Raw genomic sequence first — 27,947 nt, 5'->3', positions numbered from 1 at the left:
TTAGTTTTTAGAATTGTAACTTTTTGCTGTAATACATATTTATATATTTATACAAGGAGCTCAACACTCAAATACAGTGATCGAAAGTCCATTTGTCTTTAGTTATTTGTCGAATTTCAGAAATTTCAGAAAATTGTTCGAATTATTCGTTATTCGAAAATGTTTTTTTTTTAAATTGTTCGAATAATTATTCGTGAGAAATTATTCGATTAATCGAACGATCATTAGTCTAATGAATACCCTAGTATTTAGTGAAAATTACTGAAATCTTCACTATTTAGCAAGGACTTAGAAAAGGATGTTAAGGATTCCATCCCTCCTTAACATTGATAAATTGATACTATCGTACTTTTGGTTTATAGTATAACATATTCAAAAGTACTTTTTAAAGAATTATTAGTTCAAATAATGCTTAAGAACATTTAGGAACAAGGGAACTAAGGAAAAACACAATATCAAAAAACTAAAATTTTATGCAATTCAAGATTGAGAGTTGTTGAAAAGTATTATTTACATAACATATAAAATACTACAATTCTTACAAACTAGCCTAATTTTCTAAATTTTCCAATAAACTTTAATAACTCTGGTCCTTGAAACCCAGTCTAACTACCACTTCCCACACACATTACATGTTGACCTCATTACAAAATCATTTATATTTTTCCACAAACCCCTACTACACTCTAAACAAAAAACAAATTTTTGTTGACATTTTAATTTATGACTTTTGTAGAAAAAAATTAATGAAAGAAATTACCCAAGCAACTAGCCAGGCCAGCCAATGTGCAATATAAACATTTTGCATGACCCCTTTTCCAAGTGCTTGAGGTCCGTGCGTGTATATTTAGTAACATCCACCCTCACAACAACAACACAACAGCAGCAATAACAACAATTTTCTTTAATTAATCAGTTTACTCAAATAAATTAATTAAGTAAACGCATTTCTATTTATATTTACAGAACATACCCACTATGTGTACTTATTATCAACACAACAACAGCAACAACAAATTGTGTGCTCAAAGTAACCAACACACTCTTGCAACGCATGCAAAATTAGGGTTGCCCTTATTTTGCACTTTTAGGAATCGGCGATAAGAAAAAGTCTAACGAAGTGAAATCGCACGATCTCGGTGATCAAGTCAGATTAATTTTTTTTAAATGTTTTGAAAACAAAATTTGAAACTTCACTTAACTTAAATTAGAAATAAAATTGTTTTTGCCACGGCAATATCCAACAAAAGTATTCATCAATAAGATTATATGGCTAAGTTCAAGGTTTCCACTCTTATTATCCACCTGTGACCGTCAAAGTATAGCAATTCCCTTGCAAGTTGATTTGGATGATCCAGTAATTTTTTCTTGTAGTTCGAAGTAGAGTATTTGATCTCCTCGCGTTTTGAAGGAATATTGAGATCCCTATGGATGCTTCTTAAGAGACTTGACTGTCTTCTTTGTATATTTTCGATGTTAGAAGAAGAGGCTGTTCTCCATAGTTGAATGCCATACGACCAAATTGGTTTTAAAGCCACCTTATACAAGAGTAGTCCAAATAGGACTGACCAAGGACCAATGAGTCAGTGCATTTGAATGGACTTCAGATTTATATGGTGGGTCCATGTTAGACGGCGGTCGAGATGGATACCAAGGTACCTTACATGGATTTGTTCAGGTATCCTGATATTGTTAATCTGTTGTCTGTTTCTTCTTGAAGTCAACTAAATTTGAACACATTTTGAAGCATTAAAGTGTTTTCCATTTGTAAAGCCATTTCTCCATTCTCCAATTTTCCATTTGTGAAGCAATATCTCCATGGGTGGCCCGATATTCTACACGTTAGTGTGCTGGACTATCAATCCGAGGGTTGCGGGTTCGATTCCCGCCAGAGACTCTGGTGTATCTGCAGACAAGCAAAACGATTCGCAGTTTGTGTTTGTTTAAAAAAAAAAATACTCATTGATGTGAGACTGAAGCGGCTCAGATGCTCTGACTACTTTCGTGGGGTAAACCGGTGGAAATTTGTCGACGTGAAGAGATGACATCTTTTGATCTTACTTGGAAAGATCTGTTTATTTTATAACTCTTAAGTAACATGTGTACATTTACAGGTAATAACATAGTGATTTTGTATATAATTCCATCGTGCCAGACTTTTTCAAATGCTTGAGAAATATCTATAAATAATTCAGTGGGGAAGAATCAAAATTTTTTGGAAATAAATCTGGCATTTCTAAACGGCTGGTCCGATCGGTATCAAATTTGACGCGGGCGTAGCCAAAGAGTATTTGGGTTTAAGATATTAAAATGGGTCCTTCAAATTAGGGTACCTTCGACATGTAAAATTTTTAACCACATGCCATTTTCAAAGATTTTTATATTTTTGGAAAGCGCTCGGCTAGGTCTTGACAATTTCCGAGTTATAGGCATTTGAAAATATTAATTCTGTCCACTGTGTAATGCAGAACAATACTATTTGCTGTGGAAGGCTTTCCTGATAAGGATTGTTATTCAATGCACATGTTTAATAGACACCTTCTGAAACCAAATTGATGGTCAGGAATGATATTATTAATAGGGGGGTCAGACGGCATGTATTGCTTGTGTATTGGTACATGTATTCGATACATATGGAATTCCATGTGACATAACCTCTATTAGTTTATATGTTTGTTGTTTTTAACAATATATTTATTTAAAACATTTTTAAATCACAATAAATATATTTAATGCAATGAAATTTATTTTGTTATGATTTTTCTTTACTATTTTTTGTTTTGTTTTTTATTTTGCACTCACACAGTGTTGGGTTTCAAGAGGTGGAGTGTGTATTACACAGGTTTAGGTTAGTTCAAAAGAGAATGAGAAAAATGTCTGCCTTTCAATTTCTGCATTGTAAAAGAGGACTTTGTTTTGAATTGAACTATGAACTAAAATGGTTCATATTTACACTCTTATTTAAATGCGTGTTTTCTTTGTTTTTCCTGCTTCTTTTTATACGCATTCTGACATAGTGCCGAAAAAATAAGAGACATAATGGATAGAATCCGTTCTCAGAATAGTACGGCAACTGACAGCAAATTAAAAATCTATAACTGCTGTTTTAGTTCAGAACAGAGATACTCACTCGTTTCTTGTTCTTTTATAAATAGGTAGTTCAAAAGTCAAAAAGAGCGATTGAACTAGAAGAGCTATCTAGTTCATTTTGAACTATGAAATGAAAATGATCGGTAATTGAAATGAACTTTTAAGCACAAGTCTAGTTTAGGTATCTTAACTATCTCTGAAACTTACCATGAGGTCGGGAAACACCAATGCTTAATATGGAGTTAAAAATAAAAAAATCACTGTGCGGAGTTAGGCAGGTTACTTATCATTTTGGAAGTGACGTTATCTATACCAAAATATTTTCCTGCTTTGAGACCTTTGATTGCGGTCTTCACGGTAGAGAGCCGGAATTTTAATGGACAGGACACCAAATAATATAAGTCTCAGTGCTGAGTTAGGCAGGTTACTAATCATTGTGGAAGTGATTTTTTCTATACCAGTAGATTTACCTGCTTTGCAACCGGTTCTCTTAACGGTAGAGAACCGGAATTTTAATGGACGGAACACCAAACAATATAAATTTCAGTGCTGAGTTAGGCAGGTTACTTCTCATTTTGGAAGTGATTTTTTCTATACCAGGAGATTTTCCTGCTTTGAGATCTTTGATTGCGGTCTTTACGGTAGAGAAAAGGAATTTTAATGGACGGGACACCAAACAATATAAATCTCAGTGCTGAGTTAGGCAGGTTACTTCTCGTTCTGTAAATAATTTTATTTATATCAGGAGATTTTCAGCTTTGAGACCTTTGATTGCGGTCACAGAATATACAGAAGTGTCAAATTTGACGTTTAAAAAACGCCAAATCAGATGTTAGGGCAGTTCTCATAAAAAGATGTGTTAAAAAGTGATGTGTTAAAGCAAAACGCTATATACAACACGAATTTGGTAGACAAAGAAATGTGAACAAAACAAACAAATAAATTTGTAAGACAATTTTTTCGTAGTCTGTGGCACAAAATTTTTTAAAATGAAAAATTATAAAAATGTGTGTATTGTTTACGTGTAAATTTAAATGAAACAAAATTCTTGGTTGTTTTTTACATTTGCAAAATAAAACTCCATATGTACAATGACAATTAAAAGTGAAATATTACAAAAATAAATGATTGCATCAAACTAAATCGGAAAGAAATTGAATTATTGCGGCAGAAAATTAAGACTAAAACAAAATGAAAAGGGCAGTTACTAAAAATGAAACAAATATAGAACTATATTATTTTCTGTCTCGTGACGCCTCTGTATACTTTGTGTTGCGGTCTTCACGGTAGAGAACCGGAATTTTATTGGACGGGGAAACATCTTATTAATACTAGTAGCATTGTTCGCCAATTCACCGTTTTGGAGACGCTAAGGGGATTCATATGCAATAAGGCATTGCTTTGATTTTCACAACCTTCCACAGACTATATTCTGTTTTCTTGGGGGTCTAAGTTTTGCAGATAGTTTCTAAGATTTAATTCTTTGTTAGCCTTTACTGATTTGTTAGGCGACAAACTGATTAAGACAACATCTAAAATCCAAAAAAGTTTAAAAACAGTGCCACCCTAATGCACACGGATACGGATATACAGCCACAAAACAAACGTTATATGAAATATTTATGTAGTAGTTTGTAGATGAGAGAGCGCGGGTGTACTTATGTGCGAAAGTACTTGTTAGTTTATAAGTCTGGTCTGATATAGTCTCGTCTTTTGGTTTGCGCTCGTAAACATCATAATTTGTAATAAATTTAAAAAAAAAATACAACAACCACCAACAACTACAACAAGTATCCATACAATTACATGCACAATAAAGCTCTACATGCCCCACTTCCTTTGAATCGTATGCCACTTGAAATAAATATATAAATAAATGTATGTGTGTACGGACAATTAACTGTGTAAGTCAGTGAGAGGGTATGAAAGGGAGAAAAGGGAAATTGCACCATTTCTCAAACAATTTCTTAAAGGACTTTTGTAGATAATTTACACTTTTACAGAATACATCGAGAAATCTATTAAAAATTATAAATTTATTTGTTTATTTATTTAGAAGAGTTTTAATCTTGATTAACATTTAGGAAATGGTGTAATTTATCTACTTATGTAGTTTATTTAAGAAGTGAAAAATTAAATAAAAATAATAAAATTAAAAGAACTTTTCATAATTTCCTCATTTGTAAAAACTATGTATAAATAACTGAAAAACAATCTCACGCTTTAGCAATTAAAGGGTTTTTAGTCTGCTACCAAGAATGAAAATGAATGAATTCTTATTCATGAATTGTAAGCAGGGTAGGGGCGGCTGTGTTAGTTATTTTAATTTACTTAACATCTACTTTTTTCTTTTCTTTTCATTTTCATATTATTTGTTTGTTTTCTGTTTCAAAAAGTATGCTTGGTATAAGTGAATATTCAGTTTTAATCTTAAATATTTGCTGGATTTTTCTTTATAATTTTTATGAATTTTATTTATGCTTGCTTTTCTTATTGTTTTATGATTCTGTCTGCAAATAAAAAAAGTATGTACGTCGGTAAATTTGCGTAAAACCACATTTGAAAGCAATAAATTTAAGTTTTTCCCATTTTGGTTGGTATTTTCTTGTTTTTATGCTGAATACGCAATTTTCTTACGTTTTATTGTTATTTTGGTCTAGATAAGTTTGTGTTTTATGGGGAAAAACAAATTTAAGTATATGAAATTCGTTAATAAAAACTTCAGTTTTTAATTTAGATTTTTGGGCAAGAAGTAGCAAAAAAAAAAAAAAAACTTTGAAAAGAAATGCATAAACAGAATACCAAAAACAGTATGTATTTATGGAAATAAATTCAAGAAACGTAGAAAACAAATTAAGACCCATAACAAATGTTACAGTCTTAGAAGCAGTAGAAACAATTTTACATAGATTTTTAATTAAACAGTGATTCATGGAGATGGGTAGGTTTAGCATATAGTTATGTAAAGGTATGATCAAGAAATTCGTCTGTATATTTCTGGTATCACGCATTAACGGAAGCCAGCAGAATTTAACTCAGAACAAGAATGTAAGCATTCCAGTTCAAATGACTTGTATGTGGTTTAATTCGAATTGGAAGGTCAAGATTTATCTTATGTAGGGTCTTTCATTAAGCGCTTCCTATTTTTATCTAAACTTTAAAAGGCCTATCGATGTCATTATGTATGGAATACAACGTCCAGCAAATGTCCGCTGCGGCTTTGCTGTTTGGCACGCATTTGAAATGCCAAACTTCCCATGACACTGGCCCATAAATCAGACTGAATTCAACCGAATTCTTTTGGCATGAATTGTTTTCGCTTTGAAGGCCGTAGTTGGTAATCATTGACCTATAGCGCTCGCCTGGCCTATGTCGTTCTCAAAGAAATATGGACAGATGACCCCGCCAGCCCAAAATTCACAACAACAAGTTACATTTTCAGGATGCATTGGACGCTCTTCGATCTCATGTGGATTGGTATCGTCCCAAATTCGACAATTGTGTTTGTTGACGTTTCAACAGCACATTCAGAAATGTGCCTCACCGTAGAATGTACGAAACGAGCGGAACGTTGCCTGAACAGAACACCCATTTTGATAAAACAATTTTGCTGAACGCTATATCCGTGCATACATCTGTTGCTAGGCCTATTATTACCTATGGTTGTACGGTGTGGTGGGAGGCAATGAGAAAACGTAGTTATAGGATTATACTCAACAAAGCTCAAAGGCAGCACCCCACAGGAGGCCTTGGATATAATTTTAAACTTACTACCCATTGAGAATTATGTTGAGAGCATGGCGGCAAAGTCCTCACTTATGCTATTTGGGATCTCGTTAGTTAAACAATAGCGGGTAGGTCTTATCGGTCAGGACATTATTCCCACTGGAATCTCTGATCATAGGGTCGCGACCTTTAACTTCGGTGTCTCAACCCCAGTAGAGTTCACCAGTAGAGATAAATGGGTTGGATCCAACCAACTGTTCGATGCAGTTTTTACTGATGGATATGGTTACATGGTCGACAACTATACTAAATGGTCATATAGTCTCTCTGACAAGTGCAGCGTCTTCCAGGCAGAGATCTTCTGGAAAGCAACAGATTTAACAAAGGCACACGTCACTCAGCGATCTGTAGTGAATGTTTTTGTGGACAGTCAGGCGGCACATTCTAGCTGAGTGGAAGACTGCTGGAGTGCTATTAAAGAGTTATTGGTAAATACTCAATCAGAATGTGCAAGTGTCTAAGGCTTTATGGCCAAAACTGGAAGCAAAGGCAACCAAAACATTAATTGGGTTGGATAGGTATAGTCTCAGAATTCTAGTAGGTGTGTTAACCGGTCACTGCTCAATTGAGACCTTCAAAGTTAATTGGGAAAATAGCGCACAGGATTTGTGTAGGGTGTGTGTGAATGTAAAGGAGACAGTAGAGAACATTATGTGCAGCTGCCTGAACAGATTTCTAGATGAACTTGGAAGTGTTGCTGGAATTGAGTAACATTCCAGATTTTATCAGCGAAATAGTTTGGCTATATAAAGGCTATTCTACAGTGACTTTAAATCCGTAACCAATTTTTGCTCTTTATGTAGATTTGGTTTCTTCTTTTTGTTTCTGCTTTTGCTATCAATAAGACACTAGCTTTCTTCTTTCAGGAATGGCAAAGGTCTCCGAGTGGAAGTGAATATAGTTCACACCCCTTCCAAACTAAATTAAGGAGTGAAAACCATAAGTTTTTCCTTAAAACTTTTAAATCAAGTATTATTTGATTTTTTTTTTGATCCAGTTACTTTTGAAAAGCATGTCACTTATTATGTTTAATGTTAATTATGTTCATTTGTTGTTAATCTGATTAAAATGAGTGACGAGAAAAAAGTGTGTACTAAAATTATTAAATATTTTTAACATAACCGAACCGGTCCTACAAAAAGTTGGACAAACAATCAAACGTCTGCCGTCAAACTGATTTCAATGTTATTAAATAGTATCGGGAGAACTTGTTCGTTAATAGGAAACCTGGTTCAGGTAGAAGGAATGGTCCACATGATGTTTCTAAAGCCAATAAATAGCAAGATTTTTCAAAAGAGCTCCCAACACATCGGGTAGGAAAGCAGTCCGATTAGCTCAGTACTCGGAATATTTGGTACGAAAAGTTAAAGCCAATGCATGTTTAAAAACATACAACGCTCAAAAAGTTTCTGATATGAACTCAGCTAAATTTTTAGGTCAAAGAGGTCAAAGATAGAGCACGGAAATTGAAGTCAAATTTTAATAAACAAAAATATACCTGCTGCATAATGGATGACAGGATGGATGACAGAATATCAAACACTCACCTCTCGACAGTCACAAATCAAAGGCAAATACATTCCGAAGTTTTGAGAAGGAAATGGCGATGGATAGGCCACGCATTACGAAGACCACCCGGAGCTGTAACCCGAAATGCCATTGACTGGAATCCGCAAGCAGTAGAAGGAGACGACGGCCTGCCCATACTTGGAGAAGACAGTTAGACATAGAGACTTCGCTAGCAGGAAAAAGTTGGAATGAAATCAAGAACATAGCATCAAACAGAAACGATTGGAAATCTTTTGTTGAGGCCCTATTATCCTTATAGGAACTAAAGGAATTAATAATAATAATAAATAATGTATGACGAAACGTATGTTCTGGAAAATTTTTCGCAGCTTCCGGGTCAATATTTTTATGTTGCTGATACTCGAGGGTATGTCGCAGAAAAGTTTAGGACCCAAAAGCAGAAAATTTTCCCAAAAAGTTCTTGGTATGGCAAGCAAATTGGTGTTGCGGCAAAAGAAGCCAAACATTTGTTACAAAGGGCTCTATAAATACCGAAATTTACATCAACGAATGTTTACAAAAGAGGCTGCTTCCATTCAAAAGACTTCTTAATGTGTCCACTTATTTTTGGCCTGATTTGGTATCCTGTTACTGTGCTAATGTGCTATTTCTACCAAGAGAGGCAAATCCTCCAAACTGACTGGAGCAAAGGCCATTGGAGAGATAATGGCCTCTTGTTAAAAGAGAATCTAAGAGCACAAAAAAGGTGTTCAAAAGTATGGTAGATTTTAAATGGAGATGGACTACGTGGTCGAACAAAGAGACAGAAAGCGCAATAAAAACCTTAATTGAAGGTTTCCAGAAAAGGTTTATAAATTCATCACTATTGATTAGAACTATAAAAATAATTTGTTTTGTAAGTTGTAGTAATAATTTCAATCAAATAATAAAAAAAATCAAGACTGTAGGTTTAGCGGTTTATTTTTTATTAACATTTATGTATGTTAAGATTTTTTCGATCTCAGTCCTTAAATATCTATAAGTATGACCGACTACTTTCTTATTACCATTGTTTCCTACCTTTTTCTTTAATATTTGAAATGCTTATGCAGTTTATGCAAATCAAATCAAGTGTTTATACATTTCTCTTTCCTTTTTCTGTATTAAATCTTATTGTTTTTTAATTGAGCTGCATATATTTATTTATTATTATTTTTTTATGCTGCACAAAATGCATTTTCAGTGAAAATTATAAATTTAAGATGAATTATTTCTATTTTTTTTTTTTATTAACAGAGCAAAGGAAATAAAACAGTACAAAAGTTTTTAATGAGTTTAGAGCGATGTAAGGGGACAATTAAAATGGTCAACGACCTAAGAAAAGTATAATAAACTTGGATAGAATTTATAAGTATACAAGAGTATTCTTTGACTAGCATCCAAAGGTAAAAAAAAAGAAATATCAAGTGTTGTTAAAAAAAAGTTGTTCTTTTAAAAAGCTAGAAAGGAAATAGACAGAAATACGGACAGAATGAAATAAAAGTTATGGATTTAAGATCATTTGAACTTAATTCATAACTTTGATTAATATTTATAAATGTTTTCTTCCTTGTATTATTGTATTCGACCGATGATTTAAAATCAAACAAAATTCAATTATCAAAATGTTTGTTATTCTCCCCATTAACATTTTAAACAAATATTTATTTGCTGGCATTATCAGTAATTTTCAATATTAAAGCCATAACATCAACTTGAAATAATAAAATATTAACATTTAACCTTTCAATTAATATTATCACTGAAAAATTAGTCTGGCTGAAAATTTTATTATTATATATGACGAAAATAGAAATTATTAAAAAAAAAACAAAAAAATTTCGCCAGATGTTTCAATATTTTTTTGTTTTATAAAAACAAACAAAAAAGTAATTAGAATTTAGAAATTATTCACAAAGTTCTTATCAAATATATTTTACTTTTGATGAACAGAGGTCAAGATGCCAAGAAAATATTTCTTATTTGGTTCAAACATACCAATTGACTGGAAAATTTGTAATAGATCATAATTTGATACATACCTAAAAAGAGAAAGAAAGAGAATTTGTATTAATAAAAATAATAGTAACGAACTTTAATTAATATTAACTGAAGTTTCATTAATAATTTGACTAAAAGGTGAAATATATACAATTGGTTGCCAATAGGCCAAAAAACCAAAAAAAAAATATTTTTTTTTTTGATTTCATTAATATATTAACAAACAATAACAATATAATTAATTAAATTTTGAAAATATAAAACCAACCAAAATTATTTATTATCATGCTAGCTATTGCCAAAACAATGGAAACTTAGGTTTCATTTTTACAAAAATTGTCTGGCGTTTCCAATGACTCATTATTTTGTTGGAAATTGGCTTCAAAATTTTTGTTTTGTACTAAGTTTTGGAACTTATGAAAAAACAAAAAGAATAGAAATCTAAATAAAAACATAATAATGCAAAACAAATTAATTCTTATCATATTTTATGCTCATTAAAAGGTAAACAACTGCTACATAAATATAAAAAATATTATACTGATAAACTTATTCTAAAAAAATACGCTAATCCATTTGTATAAAAACCTCGCGAAATTTTTAAAACATCAGCAGTCTTTAGGTATTGGATCTGGTCATTGTATCATACTCTAATCCGTGGACAGTTTGGATTTGAATTTTAAGAACTCGGTTGAAGGACTAAACAATGAAAATCGCCATTGTTTTATTGGCCATCATTGGCCTGGTTGCTGCCAGCAGCATCTCTAAAAATGAAGTTAAAATTGCCGATAAGGAATTTTTGGCCAAACAAAAGTTCCTTTTCGAAATTGTTTACCGTGTTGAGGATCCCTTGATGTTCGAGGAATGGATCAAAATGGGCAAATCTTTCACTTTTGACAAGGCTGACTACACTGTAAGTTTCATTAAATTCTCCAATATCTAAAATTCCTTTCTACCTACAATTATTTTCAAATTCCAGCACTTCGACATGTACATGGAGAAATTCTACGAAGCCTACAAATATGGTGCCATCTTACCCAAGGGTGAATTCTTCGGTGCCTTGGTACAGACTCATCTTAAACAAGCCTATGGTTTGTTCGAATTCTTCTACTACGCCAAGAACTGGGAAGTCTTCCAACGCAACGTTGCCTTTGCTCGTATGCACTGCAACGAAGGCATGTTTGTCTATGCTTTAACTTTGGCCGTCATCCACCGTGATGATTTCCATGGCTTGATCTTGCCTTCCATCTACGAAATCTTCCCTCAATACTTCTTCAACAGCAAATTCGTTTACGAAGCTGAGAAATTCGATTACGATGTCTGGAGCAAGTACATCATGTACGAAAAGGAATACAAGGATATCCTCTACAAGGACTACGCTACCTTCTACAAGAACCACGACAACCACTACTACTACTTCTACACCAAGGACTTCAAGACCTACCAATGGTGGAAGATGATGGGTTTGGGTGAACACTGGTACTCTGAGGAACACTTCATGTTGCGCGAAAACATGGATGAATACTACAAGGACTCCAAATACTTGGAAATCTTTGAAGGCACTAAAATGTTCTTCATGCCTGTTGACTACACTCGTGATATTGAATTCTACAACAAGGAATCTGCTTTGTCTTACTTCACTGAAGATGTTGGCATGAACGCCTACTGGTACTACCTCAACATGGATTATGCTTTCTTTTTGGATGGCGAAACCTACGGTTTGAACAAGGATCGTCGTGGTGAATATTGGTTGTACAATGTCCGTCAACTTTTGTCTCGTTACTACATGGAACGTTTGTCTCACGGTTACGGTGAAATTCCTCACTTCTCCTTCTTGGATACCATTGAACATGGTTACGATTCTCAATTGGTTTACCACAACGGTGTTGGTTTCTCTTACCGCAAGAACTACTACGAAGTTGAAAGCTACGGCAAATACGATTACTACTACAAGGTTATGAACTTCTTTAACCGCTTGGATGAAATCATCACCAAGGGTGTCTACGTCACTAACGAAGGCAAGACCATTGATTTGCGCAAACCCGAATCCATTGAATACATTGGCAGCATCATGCAAGGCAATGTTGATACTTTCGACAGCTACTTCTTCAAATACTGGTACATGTTCGCCCATATGTACTTCGGTGATGTCAACACCCACGATTTCGAAGTATACCCCCACATTTTCTTGAACTACGAGACCATGATGCGTGATCCTATGTTCTATATGTTCTACAAGAAGATTGCCTCCGTCTACTTCCAATTCTTCAACTATGTCAAGCCCTACACTCACGAAGAATTGTTGTTCCCTGGTGTCACCATCAAGGACGTTAAGGTTTCTGAATTGGTTACCTACTTCGATTTGGTCGACTTTGATGTCACCAACTTGATGAACGACAAGATGACTTTCGTTGAAGGTCAATTCGTTTGGGACAAGACCTTGTTGGCTCGTCAAATGCGCCTTAACCACAAGCCTTTCGACTTCGATTTCGTTATTGAATCTGATAAAGCCCAAAAGGTTGTTATCCGCACCTTCTTGGGTCCCAAATACGACGAATTCGGCCGTGTTATCTCCTTGACTGAAAACCGTGAAAACTTCATGGAACTCGATAGCTTCTTCTACACTCTTAAATCTGGTGTCAATGAATTCAAACGCAGCTCCGAAGACTTCTACTGGACTGCTGGAGACCGCACCACCTACACTGAATTGTACAAGTATGTCATGCTTGCTTTCGAAGGCAAATACGACTTCCCCTTGGACATCAGCGAACCTCACTGTGCTTTCCCCGATCGTTTCCTCTTGCCTCGTGGTTGGTACAAGGGTATGCCCATGCAATTCTTCTTCTATGTCACTCCTTTCACCGCTGAATACGAACAATTCTCCACCTACGACTACTCTTACTCTTGCGGCATTGGCTCTGGTGTTCGTTACATCGATGAGATGCCTTTCGGCTATCCCTTTGATCGTGAAATCGACGAATACGAATTCTTTGTGCCCAACATGTACTTCAAGGATGTTAAGATCTTCCACAAGGATACCTTCGAAAAGTACTTTGAACACAAATACGAAAACTTGGGTCACTTCGATTACAAATACTACAATTAGATATTTGATAGTTTAAAGAGTTGTGTAAGAATATGATGTGATAATTAATTAAGAAAATATAAATAATTACATCAAACTTATTGTGTTTTATTTAAAATTTTATATTTCAGAGTTTAAGTGTTACACAGTTGTACAGGAAATATTTAAATTCCGGAAAAAATAGTTCATTGTAAGGAAATACTATATTTTGTTGCATTATATATATTTTGGTAATTTTGGTTGACATTAAATCATGAAACTATTTATATCATTGTTTTGGGTAGAGTTTATAGTCATCATATTCTCAGACTCAGTTTTATTGTTCATTAAATTGAATCTTCTTTTAAGAGTAGGGAGTTTAATAAACACCAAACGACTTTCATATAATGGTAGATTAATGTTAGGAATTTAATGGAAGTATGTTGAGACAAAATAATAATACTTGATGTGGATATCGTATTAAGGATCCTAGAAAACAGAAGCATATTCCAAAATCCTTCTTACAAGTGACTTGATTAATTGCCTTGAAACTAAGGGATCATCACATTATTTTCCCCAGCGTTTTATGAAACCTAAATTCCTTATATTGAAAGTTTGTCATGATCGAGTAATATTAGTCACAATTTTCATATTTGAAATTATGATTAAAATAATTCAAAGTGGTACAAGCTAAGCTAATCAATATTTTTGAATTATTAATGATAGATAGTTGATTAATAATTATTTGGAATAATAATGGACGCAAATGACTTCGGTGAGAAACTCCATACATAACATTAATAGTATTTGACATATAGTCTGCTAAAAATATATACTGTCGACATCCAAGTCTGTCCTATTTATACATTAGAAGATCATGAATCACCAATCGAATGAATTTCTGAAATCCCTAAGGATAGTATCGGTAATTAAGCCGGAATAAAATAAAGACCTCTTGATTTTATGTAGATAATACAGTTTTGCTCAAGATATATACAAGATTTCTGTATAAAATACACTTATATAAAATATTAGCAATAGAAAACATTATTATACTAAAGATTTTCTATAGCAAATACTTTAGCTATAGCAGAAAATCATTTAGAGTATATAGAATGTACAAAGAGAAAACAGATTCGTGATAGCAACCGAATGATTCTATCTTAGTGACTGAATTTTAAAGTTGTGACTACAATATTTTGCAAGGGGTAACTAAAGCTTGGTTGCCTCAACTGAAACTCTTCTTTATCAACTGACTTTCTGTTGTTAGAACTGAAAAATTCTATGTGTGCAACCGAAACTTTCGTTTGGCAACAAATTCGGTTGCTATCACGAATCTGTTTTCTCTGTGTACAAATTTGTACTGTTAGGACAATGAAATATTTTTTGAAGTACTCTTGAATATGTCATTGTGTCAGAAAAAGTACGATCGTATCAAATTTTCATTCCCTCCTTAACATCCCTTTCTAAATTCGTGCTAAATAGTAATGGGCATAGAAAATATGCAATTTAATGTAATAAGATTTCAGTCACTTTCACAGAAAGCGAACAATTTAGCTATACCTTTATAATTTGAAACATTCAATCTGCTTGAGGATTCAAATAAAAGCATGCATAAATTTATCCAAAAATCCGAAAATTAACTATAAGAAAGTGATACGTTAAAGGCGATATAAACATTTCAGATCGACAACATCAGGGTCACATTTTTCTGAACATTTTATTGTCAGTTTAACATCCACAACAGTAGATATATAAGGGCCTGGTTCAGAAACGCGACCGGGAAAAAAATCTCAAATGTTTGCATGAAAAACTCTCATAAATTATTTGTAAACTACGCACAGTGGCGCCCGTAGAACAAGTGGGGTTGCAAAAATCAAAAATTTCATGTGTCCTTAAAAAATTGTAAAACGATTTCAAATATGCTACTCTTATTACAATCAGGTTTTTGGTTGAGAAGATATAGCCCTTCAAAGTTGACTGATTTTCAGTTTTCAAAAAAAAAAACAGACAATTTTTAGGTAATTTGGTCCGCTTTCAGATACAATATATCAAAAACTATGTAACTGATCGTCATTACTTTTGATTCTTTTGATAGATATATTTATTAAGAAAAGAATGAACAAAAACTGTTTGCTTTGTATTTGTCAGGTAAATCGATATTTAACAACTATCAATTTTTTCAAGATTTCTCAACTTTGAAGGAAAATAAAAAAACTACCAATTTCTATATTTGCCATATTTTGAAAATAAGTTCTTTGATTACTCCTTTACCTAATGAAAAAATTACCAGCTAACCGTTCTTGCCCCATTTTTTGCTAGAGGTAAAATTTTGAAAAAAGACATGGTTTCAAAAATGACATATGACCGTGAAAAACCAACCAAACATTTGTTTTTTAATCTTTTCTGGAATAATTTTAAATCATAAAAGCCTTTAAAAATTGATTTTTCCACAAATTTCAAATCTGCTAACCCATAAGTAGGCACCTGAAAGGCCTAGAACCATATTTAAACATTCATTTCATAGGCTGATCAATTATCTAACATATGCCTTTTAAATTTTTTGATTATCTCATTTGGTTCAAAAGTTATGATTTTTGCAACGAAAAAACTCAAATGGCGCCACTGTGCGACGCAGGTTTAGAATCGTTTTTCATCGGCCAAAACTATGAAACTTTTGAAACGCTGGAGATATTTTAGACATTTTTTTGATGGGCAGGTATTTTTTGGAATTTTTTTTTTGTGAACAAGTTCCCACTTTATTAATTTTAGAACAAGTTCCACTAGAATCTGTTGTTTCCTGTCCAAGACAACAACTTTTTTTATAATAACAAAGTTTTTTAATGTTTATTTTGTTTATTACTTAAAGAACAATAAAAGAAAATTATTATTGTTATTCATGCGGTTGGAATATAGCCTGTAAATATTCCACATTTAGTTCTATATTATTTCTGTCCTCTAGCAGCCCTTTTTGCTTCTTAATCTAAGCTGCGATGTTCTACTGACCATTGACTTCGAATGGATGATGAGAGGTTCTGATGTTGCCATTAATTTATTAAATAGCTCTTCATTTGTAGAATTTCATGATCTATAAAATCTCTAATCCTTATTCCTTTTGTCTGGACTTCCTCTCATAGATCTCCAAGCTGTACTAACTGATGCTTAATGAGATAATTTCCATCACAAACTGTTGCACTTGTGAACTGTTGCAGACAGATTGCTCCATGGATATATTGTTGTATAATTATATTCGTGCAGTTTCCTTGGCATAATCACCAAATTGTCTAGCATAAATTTGATCATTGCTCACAAGTCCATTAATAATTGTTTTAAATCTGGATGAAGCCTTTGTCTCAATCAAAGCCTGGACCACTTTTCCATCTATCATCTTTAGCACTAATTGGTAGCTTAAATCAATTGTTTGGCAGTTAATCTTTAATCCGAATGGTTTTGCAATTTGGCCTCTAATATCAATGAATTATTTTTTAATGCCACCATGAATTTCCTTTTTAAATTCAAATTTAATTGGTCTGCATTATTTCGTAGAAGATGGTGATTGATTTTTCCAAATATTCATTGTTTGCATCCTACTGGTAAAAAGCTTCAAAATCGTTCAAATTATTTATAAATCGCATGGTACAAATGAACATATCTGTGTGTGAAGTATTTTCACATACATATTGCTTGTATTGTTTTTGTCCAGAAGAGTTAACTTGCAATTTTAAATTTCTTCAAATAATTTACTTTAAATGATAGTAGCAACCTTTGAGAGGTATGATTAAGTAGATCTTGAAGCTGTACCTCTGCTGGAACCGGTGTTATTTACAGTTAGCAAACGACTAAGTCAAGTTTTAAATTTTTGTTTAGAAATTCATAATCAAACATAGAATAATTGAAAGTTATACCAACTAATCTGATAATCTTAAATACAAAGAATACAACTACAAATATACAAAAGTTCCCTACCTTTGAGAATGTTTACGAGAAACATATATGTATGCGATCACTGTTTACGTGCAGAAATGTTACATTCGGTAGACTTCATATTTCGAATTAAATATATTTTGCGTACCTCTGATATGGATTGAATAACAAACAAAACAAAAAAACAGTCAAAACAAAATAATGCAAACTAATGCGATTCTTATCATATTTTATGCTCATTGTAAGGTTAACAGGTACAACATAAATATAAAAAAGCATAATTAAAAAAAATATTCTACTGATAAAAAGATCTAAATCCATTTATATAAAAACCCCAGTGTATTTTTCAAACATCAGCAGTCTTTAGGTATTGGATCTGATCGTTGCATCAAACTCTAATCCGTGGACAGTTTGGATTTGTATTCTACGCGCTTTCTTGAAGGACTAAACAATGAAAATCGCCATTGTTTTATTGGCTATTGTCGCCCTAGTGGCTGGCAGCAGCATCTCTAAATCTGAAGTCAAAGTAGCCGATAAGGAATTTTTGGCCAAACAAAAGTTCCTTTTTGAAATTGTTTACCGTGTTGAGGATCCCTTGATGTTCGAGGAATGGATCAAAATGGGCAAATCTTTCACTTTTGACAAGGCTGACTACACTGTAAGTTTCTCTAAATTATCATTTATATAAAATTCCTTTCTAACTATAATACCTTAAAAATTCCAGCACTTCGACATGTACATGGAGAAATTCTACGAAGCCTACAAACATGGTGCCATCTTACCCAAGGGCGAATTCTTCGGTGCCTTGGTACAGACCCATCTTAAACAAGCCTATGGTTTGTTCGAATTCTTCTACTATGCCAAGAACTGGGAAGTCTTCCAACGCAACGTTGCCTTTGCACGTATGCACTGCAACGAAGGCATGTTTGTTTATGCTTTGACTTTGGCCGTCATCCACCGTGATGATTTCCATGGCTTGATCTTGCCTTCCATCTACGAAATCTTCCCTCAATACTTCTTCAACAGCAAATTCGTTTACGAAGCTGAGAAATTCGATTACGATGTCTGGAGCAAATACATCATGTACGAAAAGGAATACAAGGATATCCTCTACAAGGACTACGCCACCTTCTACAAGAACCACGACAACCACTACTACTACTTCTTCACCAAGGACTTCAAGACCTACCAATGGTGGAAGATGATGGGTTTGGGTGAACACTGGTACTCTGAGGAACACTTTATGTTGCGCGATAACCGTGATGAATACCACAAGGATTCCAAATTCTTGGAAATCTTCGAAGGCACCAAGATGTTCTTCATGCCTGTTGACTACACTCGTGACATTGAATTCTTCAACAAGGAATCTGCTTTGTCTTACTTCACTGAAGATGTTGGCATGAACGCTTACTGGTACTACCTCAACATGGACTACGCTTTCTTCTTGGATGGCGAAACCTACGGTTTGAACAAGGATCGTCGTGGTGAATACTGGTTGTACAATGTCCGTCAACTTTTGTCTCGTTACTATATGGAACGTTTGTCTCACGGTTACGGTGAAATTCCTCACTTCTCCTTCTTGGATACCATCGAACATGGTTACAATCCTCAATTGGTTTACCACAACGGTGTTGGTTTCTCTTACCGCAAGAACTACTACGAAGTTGAAAGCTACGGCAAATTCGACTACTACTACAAGGTTATGAATTTCTTCAACCGCTTGGATGAAATTATTACCAAGGGTGTCTACGTTACTAACGAAGGCAAGACCATTGATTTGCGCAAACCCGAATCCATTGAATACATTGGCAGCATCATGCAAGGCAATGTTGATACATTCGACAGCTACTTCTTCAAATACTGGTACATGTTCGCCCATATGTACTTCGGTGATGTCAACACCCACGATTTCGAAGTATACCCCCACATTTTCTTGAACTACGAGACCATGATGCGTGATCCTATGTTCTATATGTTCTACAAGAAGATTGCCTCTGTCTACTTCCAGTTCTTCAACTATGTCAAACCCTACACTCACGAAGAATTGTTGTTCCCTGGTGTCACCATCAAGGATGTTAAGGTATCTGAATTGGTAACCTACTTTGATTTGGTCGACTTTGATGTCACCAACTTAATGAACGACAAGATGACTTTCGTTGATGGTCAATTCGTTTGGGACAAGACCTTGTTGGCTCGTCAAATGCGCCTTAACCACAAGCCTTTCGACTTCGATTTCGTTATTGAATCCGACAAAGCCCAAAAGGTTGTTATCCGCACCTACTTGGGTCCCAAATATGACGAATTCGGCCGTGTCATCTCCTTGACTGAAAACCGTGAAAACTTCATGGAACTCGATAGCTTCTTATACACTCTTAAATCTGGTGTCAACGAATTCAAGCGCAGCTCCGATGACTTCCACTGGACCGCTGGAGACCGCACCACCTACACTGAATTGTACAAGTATGTTATGCTTGCTTTCGAAGGCAAATATGAATTCCCCTTGGACATCAGCGAGCCCCACTGTGCATTCCCTGATCGTTTCCTCTTGCCTCGTGGTTGGTACAAGGGTATGCCTATGCAATTCTTCTTCTACGTCACTCCCTTCACCGCTGAATACGAACAGTTCTCCACCTACGACTACACCTACTCTTGCGGCATTGGCTCTGGTGTTCGTTACATCGATGAGATGCCTTTCGGCTATCCCTTCGATCGTGAAATCGACGAATACGAATTCTTTGTACCCAACATGTACTTCAAGGATGTCAAGATCTTCCACAAGGACACTTTCGAAAAGTACTTCGAACACAAATACGAAAAGTTCGGCCATTTCGATCACGAATACTACCATTAGATATTTCATAGTTTAAAAAGTTGTGTAAGCATATGATGTGATTAATTAATAAAATAAGAAAATATAAATAATTACATCAAATTTACTGTTTTTTATTTAAATTTTTTGATTTTCAGATATTAGATATTATTACATCTGACAGGAAAGATATGTGTCTGATAAAAAAATGTGACTTTTGGAACAAGAAGTTCGTATATATATTTATTATCTTTAATTAACACCAAAATTGAGTTTCTCTTATTCATTATATTCAATCAAACTTTCTCAAATATAGAATATTTACTTGTTTAAAGCAAACTTAGCAATCTGCTAATTTCTTATCGGAGTTGTCCAAAAACCTCTATATGTATTTGGTTCAAACTTGCCTGTATCTTCATCTATATACTGTTATACTGAGTAACAAAATATATATTACTAGTTTAACCCTCTACGCTTCGCTACTCCTATCGTAGGAAATTAAAAAATGCTAAAGGATGTTATAAAAATTTAAAAGAATATAATTAATACCGGAATTTTTTCTTAGTTTTTAATTGTATACCATGGTTTTGCCAGTATAAAAAATATCCTGTTATTTAAAAAAATCTTGATACTTTTCTTAAGACTTTATGGACACATTTCGATCCAGCCTTATCTGTTTCAACTCCTTCCACTTTAAGACAAACCACGGATACTGTCAACAAAGCAATTTAAATGAGGTATGAAAACTTTTTCCGGAATGTTCGATAACGAATATAATATGGCAACAAAATAACTTACGCAAAGTTTTGAGAATCTCACTATTATAGTTTTCCAGGTATTATATAATAATTATTTACTTTGTATGAGATGGGGTACGTCCCCTTCCTCCATTTCTCTTAATTTTTGACATAACAGGACACTGGAATCAACGTAATGTGCACAAAGTGTTAAGAGTCTAACAATTACAGTTCATTTGATATTCGAAAATAACTATATACTTGGTATACCACCCCACTATTCTGATCCCACCCATTTGTATATCTTTTATGTATAGTAGTAACAAAATAACTCATTTCAAGATTTACTTTAATTATTATAATTCTCCAGATATTCATGTCATTCCCACTTAGCCGCTCCCGCCCAATTTCAGGCAAACATCGAAAAAATATAAGAAAGTGATTCAGAAAAAGCTTGAAAAGACTCCCGAAATTACAATTTTCTTTATAATGGAGGTTCTACACGCACTCTTCCGATCCAGACCATTTTTAGCTAAACTCTGTACAGTGATAAGAAATTGATACATACAAAGTTCAAGTACTTTACAATTATAGTTCTCCAGATATTTTAAATTAACAAATTAGTTTCAATGGGAGGTGATACGCCCACTAATCCAATCCCGACCTTTTATATCCAAACCATGTACAATTTGGACAAAGTTTTGAAGAATCTTTCAATTTAGTTCTTAAGATATTTAGAAATAACAATTTACTTTGTATTGTAGGTGACTCACCCGCTGTTCCGATGTCTCACATTTTAGGTTAGACCTCATGCACTGACAAGAACGCCCACTAAACCAATTTCGCTTATTTTCAACTAAACTCCGTACAATAATATGAAATTGATTCGTAAAGAGTTTAAATACTTTTACAATTATAGTTCTCCAGATTTACTTGGTATGGGATGTACCACTCCCAGTAATCCAATCTCCCGAATTTTCATAAGAATTTTAAGAAAATATTTAGAAATAACTATTTATTTTGTATGAATGTTGACTGGCACTCTGTTCCGATACCTTCCACGCCACGCCCTATATCCAATCTCGCCCTTTTTACTTCCCTTTTTATAGAAGAAGATAATAAAAATGAATACCTTTTGAGATACAGGTTTTTGTTAAATGTAGTGGGGATTACATTTCTCTCCCACTTTAAAATATATTGTAAAGAATAATAACAAAAATTATTTAACTTTAAAATTTCATTTGTCGATTAGAACTAAAACTTAACGTAGTTCTTATTTCCATAAACAACAACCTCCCATACAAAGACACATTTTCCGATTTACATTTAAAGATATCTATTTCCTCGTTGAGCTCACCTTCAACCAAATTCCATAGATCCACACAGATCTCTTTGTGGTTTATGATAGATATTTGGTGACTGTGCTTCCTTAAGGTGATTATGTTTAGGTTTTAATATTTCACCCAGTCTCATTTTGAATGCTCTTAAACGAGTTGGATGTAGTATCCCCAATTTCTTTTCTAAGATCGAAGTTTAGGACAACTTGATCACCAACATCCTGTTGTCCAAAGAAATTTGTGATCGTTGCCGACACTCCGGTATTCTATTCAATAACATTTGGGCCTACATTAGGGTATTCAATTAATCGTTTAATCGAGTAAATAATTAATCAGGGTTTAGATTTAATCGGCTAATAATCGGTTAATTTTAAATTATTCGATTAACCGAATAATTTCTATTTAAATGTTACACTTAAACTAAATCACAAATTTTGTGTATTTATTGAAGTATTTTATTAATAACAAGTAAGAGAGCTATATTCGCTGTGCCGAATTTTATATACCCTTCACCAAATTATACTTCAAAATACAAATTTTAAATATTTTTATTTTTTTTTTTTAATTTTAAAAATATTTTTTTTGGTGAAAAAAAAATCCGGTTAAAATAGGAAACTTCTCGAAAGCTGACAGAATTATTGAAGATTTGGATCCCGAAGATAAATGGGATCTTCAGAAAATTTATTTCAACAGATAGACAGACGGACATGGCTTAATCGACTCCGCTATCTATAAGGATGGAGAATATTATACTTTATAGGGTAGGAAAATTATATTGTGGAAATTACAAACGGAATGACAAACTTATATATACCCTTCTCACGAAGGTGAAGGGTATAAAAAAAACATAAAAAATAAACAAAACATAACAATTCAACCAAAAAGTAAATAATTTTCTTTAGTTTTAATAAAACTCGACTTGGAAAAAACTCTCTTGCTGACTGTAGATGTTGGAGAAATCGAAAGAAAGACATGACATTTTTAGTTTTTTCTAAGCATATAAAATCATCCATTATACCATTAGAGTCCTTTTTGGACTTTTTAGATTTTAAATACTTTTAATAATTTCGATAAGTTCTGATAAAAACTCGTTTCAGTAGTGTCTCAAGTTTCGTCTATTATCATGTTGTCATCCGACAATTACATGTAAATTAAATATATCAGTTTTTATACTCACTAAACATAATTCTTGAATGTTCGAAAAAGTATGTAATTTTACTTTGGCTTAAATTTTATTTCAATTAAAATGGAAAATTAAAAACAAAATAAAAATATTTTAATGTGCAAAAAAAAAAATTTCGATTAATCGGTTAACCGACAAAAATTAATCGGTTTATTCGTTATTTGAAAATCGGCAATTTTGGATTATGCGAACAGTTAATCGACCAAAATTAATCGGTTAACCGATTGAATACCCTAGCCTACATCCACCATAATCTGGGATTGTTCCCTGAGCACTACACAGTAGTACGAATATTTGGAATCATTTTGTTCAAATAGTTCAAGGACATAATGTTAATTGACTTCTCTACCTCAATTTTGCCGAACTTTTTAGGCATCTTTAATGTTATTCGACCTATTAAGATGTAAATTCAATTATCAAGCTCGAGGCTTTTTTTGTCAGATTTTATTTTATTTATTTCGCTCCTTCGTTATCCAATTATACCTAACGCTGCACCCTCTGAAGAAGAGAAGACTTGAACTCCCTTTTTTTCAAATAGTCCAGGAACATAATCGGACACAGCAACCGACCGACGCTATTCTTTTCTCTGAACAAATATCACTTTGATATTTTAGACAACAAAACCATCTTCTTCAGTTTATGTGTGGCACTGGTGGTTCCCAGTTACCCAATTACCTTAAGATCATCATTAAAACTAGATAACGCCACAGTATTTGACCTTAGCTAAAGTCAACCCCGAAATAAACACATTTCTATCCCTTATTCTAACTAAAACTCTACCCCCTCAAGTTAACATTATTGTTCTTAAACCTTCTATAAATCACACATATCATATCAAAATTAAACCAAACCACAAGGTTATCAGAACCTTGACAGCAAACAATACAGGAAAGTAACCAAGTTTTGAGAATTCTTTACAGAAAACGCTTTTTAGTTATTGTATGTGAGCTGCTCGATTAAAGTGTAGCATTCTATTGACTCTTATCTATGTTTTGGACTTTATAAATTTTACGTATTATCAGATTTGGAAACAAACAGTCTGCAAAAACAAAAAAAAAAACAGAAATAGCAGTCAAAGCAAAATAGTGCAAAACTAATGCATTCTTATCATCTGTTATGCTTATTAAAAGGTAAGCAGGTGCAACATAAATAAAAAAACCATACATAAAAAATATTCTACAGATAAACTATTTCTAAAAACACACTAAACCATTTGTATAAAAACCCCAGAGATTTTTGAAAATATCAGCAGTCTTTAGGTATTGGATCTGATCGTTGCATCACACTCTAATCCGTGGACAGTTTGGAATTGAATTTTACGTGCTCGGTTGAAGGATTAAACCATGAAAATCGCCATTGTTTTATTGGCTATTGTTGCCCTAGTGGCTGGCAGCAGCATCTCTAAATCGGAAGTCAAAGTAGCCGATAAGGAATTTTTGGCCAAACAAAAGTTCCTTTTCGAAATTGTTTACCGTGTTGAGGATCCCTTGATGTTCGAGGAATGGATCAAAATGGGCAAATCTTTCACTTTTGACAAGGCTGACTATACTGTAAGTTACTCAAGATTTACCTCTATTTAAAACTCCTTCCTAACAATATTTATTTTAAAATTCCAGCACTTCGACATGTACATGGAGAAATTCTACGAAGCCTACAAATATGGTGCCATCTTACCCAAGGGCGAATTCTTCGGTGCCTTGGTACAGACCCACCTTAAACAAGCCTATGGTTTGTTCGAATTCTTCTACTATGCCAAGAACTGGGAAGTCTTCCAACGCAACGTTGCCTTTGCACGTATGCACTGCAACGAAGGCATGTTCGTCTATGCTTTGACTTTGGCCGTCATCCACCGTGATGATTTCCATGGCTTGATCTTGCCTTCCATCTACGAAATCTTCCCTCAATACTTCTTCAACAGCAAATTCGTTTACGAAGCTGAGAAATTCGATTACGATGTCTGGAGCAAGTACATCATGTACGAAAAGGAATACAAGGATATCCTCTACAAGGACTACGCTACCTTCTACAAGAACCACGACAACCACTACTACTACTTCTACACCAAGGACTTCAAGACCTACCAATGGTGGAAGATGATGGGTTTGGGTGAAAACTGGTATTCTGAGGAACACTTCATGTTGCGCGAAAACATGGATGAATACTACAAGGACTCCAAATACTTGGAAATCTTCGAAGGCACCAAGATGTTCTTCATGCCTGTTGACTACACTCGTGATATTGAATTCTACAACAAGGAATCTGCTTTGTCTTACTTCACTGAAGATGTTGGCATGAACGCCTACTGGTACTACCTCAACATGGACTACGCTTTCTTCTTGGATGGCGAAACCTACGGTTTGAACAAGGATCGTCGTGGTGAATACTGGTTGTACAATGTCCGTCAACTTTTGTCTCGTTACTACATGGAACGTTTGTCTCACGGTTACGGTGAAATTCCCCACTTCTCCTTCTTGGATACCATTGAACATGGTTACGATTCTCAATTGGTTTACCACAACGGTGTTGGTTTCTCTTACCGCAAGAACTACTACGAAGTTGAAAGCTACGGCAAATACGATTACTACTACAAGGTTATGAACTTCTTCAACCGCTTGGATGAAATCATCACCAAGGGTGTCTACGTCACTAACGAAGGCAAGACCATTGATTTGCGCAAACCCGAATCCATTGAATACATTGGCAGCATCATGCAAGGCAATGTTGATACTTTCGACAGCTACTTCTTCAAATACTGGTACATGTTCGCCCATATGTACTTCGGTGATGTCAACACCCACGATTTCGAAGTATACCCCCACATTTTCTTGAACTACGAGACCATGATGCGTGATCCTATGTTCTACATGTTCTACAAGAAGATTGCTTCCGTCTACTTCCAATTCTTCAACTATGTCAAGCCCTACACTCACGAAGAATTGTTGTTCCCTGGTGTCACCATCAAGGATGTTAAGGTATCTGAATTGGTTACCTACTTCGATTTGGTCGACTTTGATGTCACCAACTTGATGAACGACAAGATGACTTTCGTTGATGGTCAATTCGTTTGGGACAAGACCTTGTTGGCTCGTCAAATGCGCCTTAACCACAAGCCTTTCGACTTCGATTTCGTTATTGAATCCGACAAAGCCCAAAAGGTTGTTATCCGCACCTACTTGGGTCCCAAATATGACGAATTCGGCCGTGTCATCTCCTTGACTGAAAACCGTGAAAACTTCATGGAACTCGATAGCTTCTTATACACTCTTAAATCTGGTGTCAACGAATTCAAGCGCAGCTCCGATGACTTCCACTGGACCGCTGGAGACCGCACCACCTACACTGAATTGTACAAGTATGTTATGCTTGCTTTCGAAGGCAAATACGACTTCCCCTTGGACATCAGCGAACCTCACTGTGCTTTCCCCGATCGTTTCCTCTTGCCCCGTGGTTGGTACAAGGGTATGCCCATGCAATTCTTCTTCTACGTCACCCCCTTCACCGCTGAATACGAACAATTCTCCACCTACGATTACTCTTACTCTTGCGGCATTGGCTCTGGTGTTCGTTACATCGATGAGATGCCTTTCGGCTATCCCTTCGATCGTGAAATCGATGAATACGAATTCTTCGTACCCAACATGTACTTCAAGGATGTTAAGATCTTCCACAAGGATACCTTTGACAAGTACTTCGAACACAAATACGAAAACTTGGGTCACTTCGATTACAAATACTACAATTAGATATTTGATAGTTTAAAGAGTTGTGTAAGAATATGATGTGATAATTAATTAAGAAAATATAAATAATTACATCAAATTTATTGTTTTTTATTTCAAATTTTATATTTCAGAGTTTCAGGTTTATTTATACATTTCTAGTTGATAAGAAAATATTGTTATTAATTATTAATAATTAAGATGATTTTAAAATGTGTTGCTAGCACAGAATGGATTATGAGTTTGAATAGGTTTTGTTTATGACGACATTAGATCATTAACAATGTATAATTGTGCTAGGCTGATTTTGTTATCAGTATTTTTTTTAAATTGAAAGTAAAATCTGTTTGGATTTATTTACTTTCATTTATTATTTTTATGCTTACTACTGTGCTGAGGAAACTGCATTTTGCTGGTGCATCCATATTTGTTTGCAATAAATGTGAGCTTAACAAGAACAAAAAAAAAAACTTAAATTTGCTAAAAAGACTTTGGTTCTGCAATTTACAATTGGCACCATTTAAAAATTTCTATCACTGTTTGGTAATAAGTTGTTCCATATTAATTGTATTAAACCTGGAAATATTAGGGAGCAAGTTCACGAAGAATTCCAAAAATTTAATCTAGAGACTAAATATGATACAAAACTGTAAGTAATTTGACATTAATAAAATCTTCAAAAGTACAACCCAAGAATTCAAAAACATATTCCCAAACATGATCTCTAGGACGCAGTCGGTAGGCGTGTC

General features: G+C 34.1%; 4 protein-coding genes across 4 annotated transcripts in view; 3 read left to right on the top strand and 1 right to left on the bottom strand.

The window, feature by feature from the left end:
- Positions 1-27,947, bottom strand: part of Sema1a (semaphorin 1a) — a 751,515-nt gene that overhangs the window by 356,361 nt on the left and 367,207 nt on the right. The window lies entirely within an intron of this gene.
- Positions 11,059-13,607, top strand: LOC135952298 (arylphorin subunit C223-like). The gene is made up of 2 exons (XM_065502171.1): positions 11,059-11,338; positions 11,405-13,607. Exons 1-2 carry the CDS (start codon positions 11,132-11,134, stop codon positions 13,529-13,531), a joined length of 2,334 nt encoding a protein of 777 aa, XP_065358243.1. The 5' UTR covers positions 11,059-11,131; the 3' UTR covers positions 13,532-13,607.
- LOC135949892 (arylphorin subunit C223-like) lies at positions 17,776-20,309 on the top strand. Its single transcript, XM_065499346.1, has 2 exons — positions 17,776-18,071; positions 18,138-20,309. The coding sequence occupies exons 1-2, from the start codon at positions 17,865-17,867 to the stop codon at positions 20,262-20,264; spliced, it is 2,334 nt and encodes a 777-aa protein (XP_065355418.1). The 5' UTR covers positions 17,776-17,864; the 3' UTR covers positions 20,265-20,309.
- LOC135949891 (arylphorin subunit C223-like) lies at positions 24,724-27,298 on the top strand. Its single transcript, XM_065499345.1, has 2 exons — positions 24,724-25,029; positions 25,096-27,298. The coding sequence occupies exons 1-2, from the start codon at positions 24,823-24,825 to the stop codon at positions 27,220-27,222; spliced, it is 2,334 nt and encodes a 777-aa protein (XP_065355417.1). The 5' UTR covers positions 24,724-24,822; the 3' UTR covers positions 27,223-27,298.

This window comes from Calliphora vicina, chromosome 2 (assembly GCF_958450345.1).
Source record: "Calliphora vicina chromosome 2, idCalVici1.1, whole genome shotgun sequence".
Taxonomy (NCBI): Eukaryota; Metazoa; Arthropoda; class Insecta; order Diptera; family Calliphoridae; genus Calliphora; species Calliphora vicina.
The sequence above is the reverse complement of the archived record's forward strand: the minus strand, read 5'-3'. Positions and strand labels throughout refer to the sequence as shown.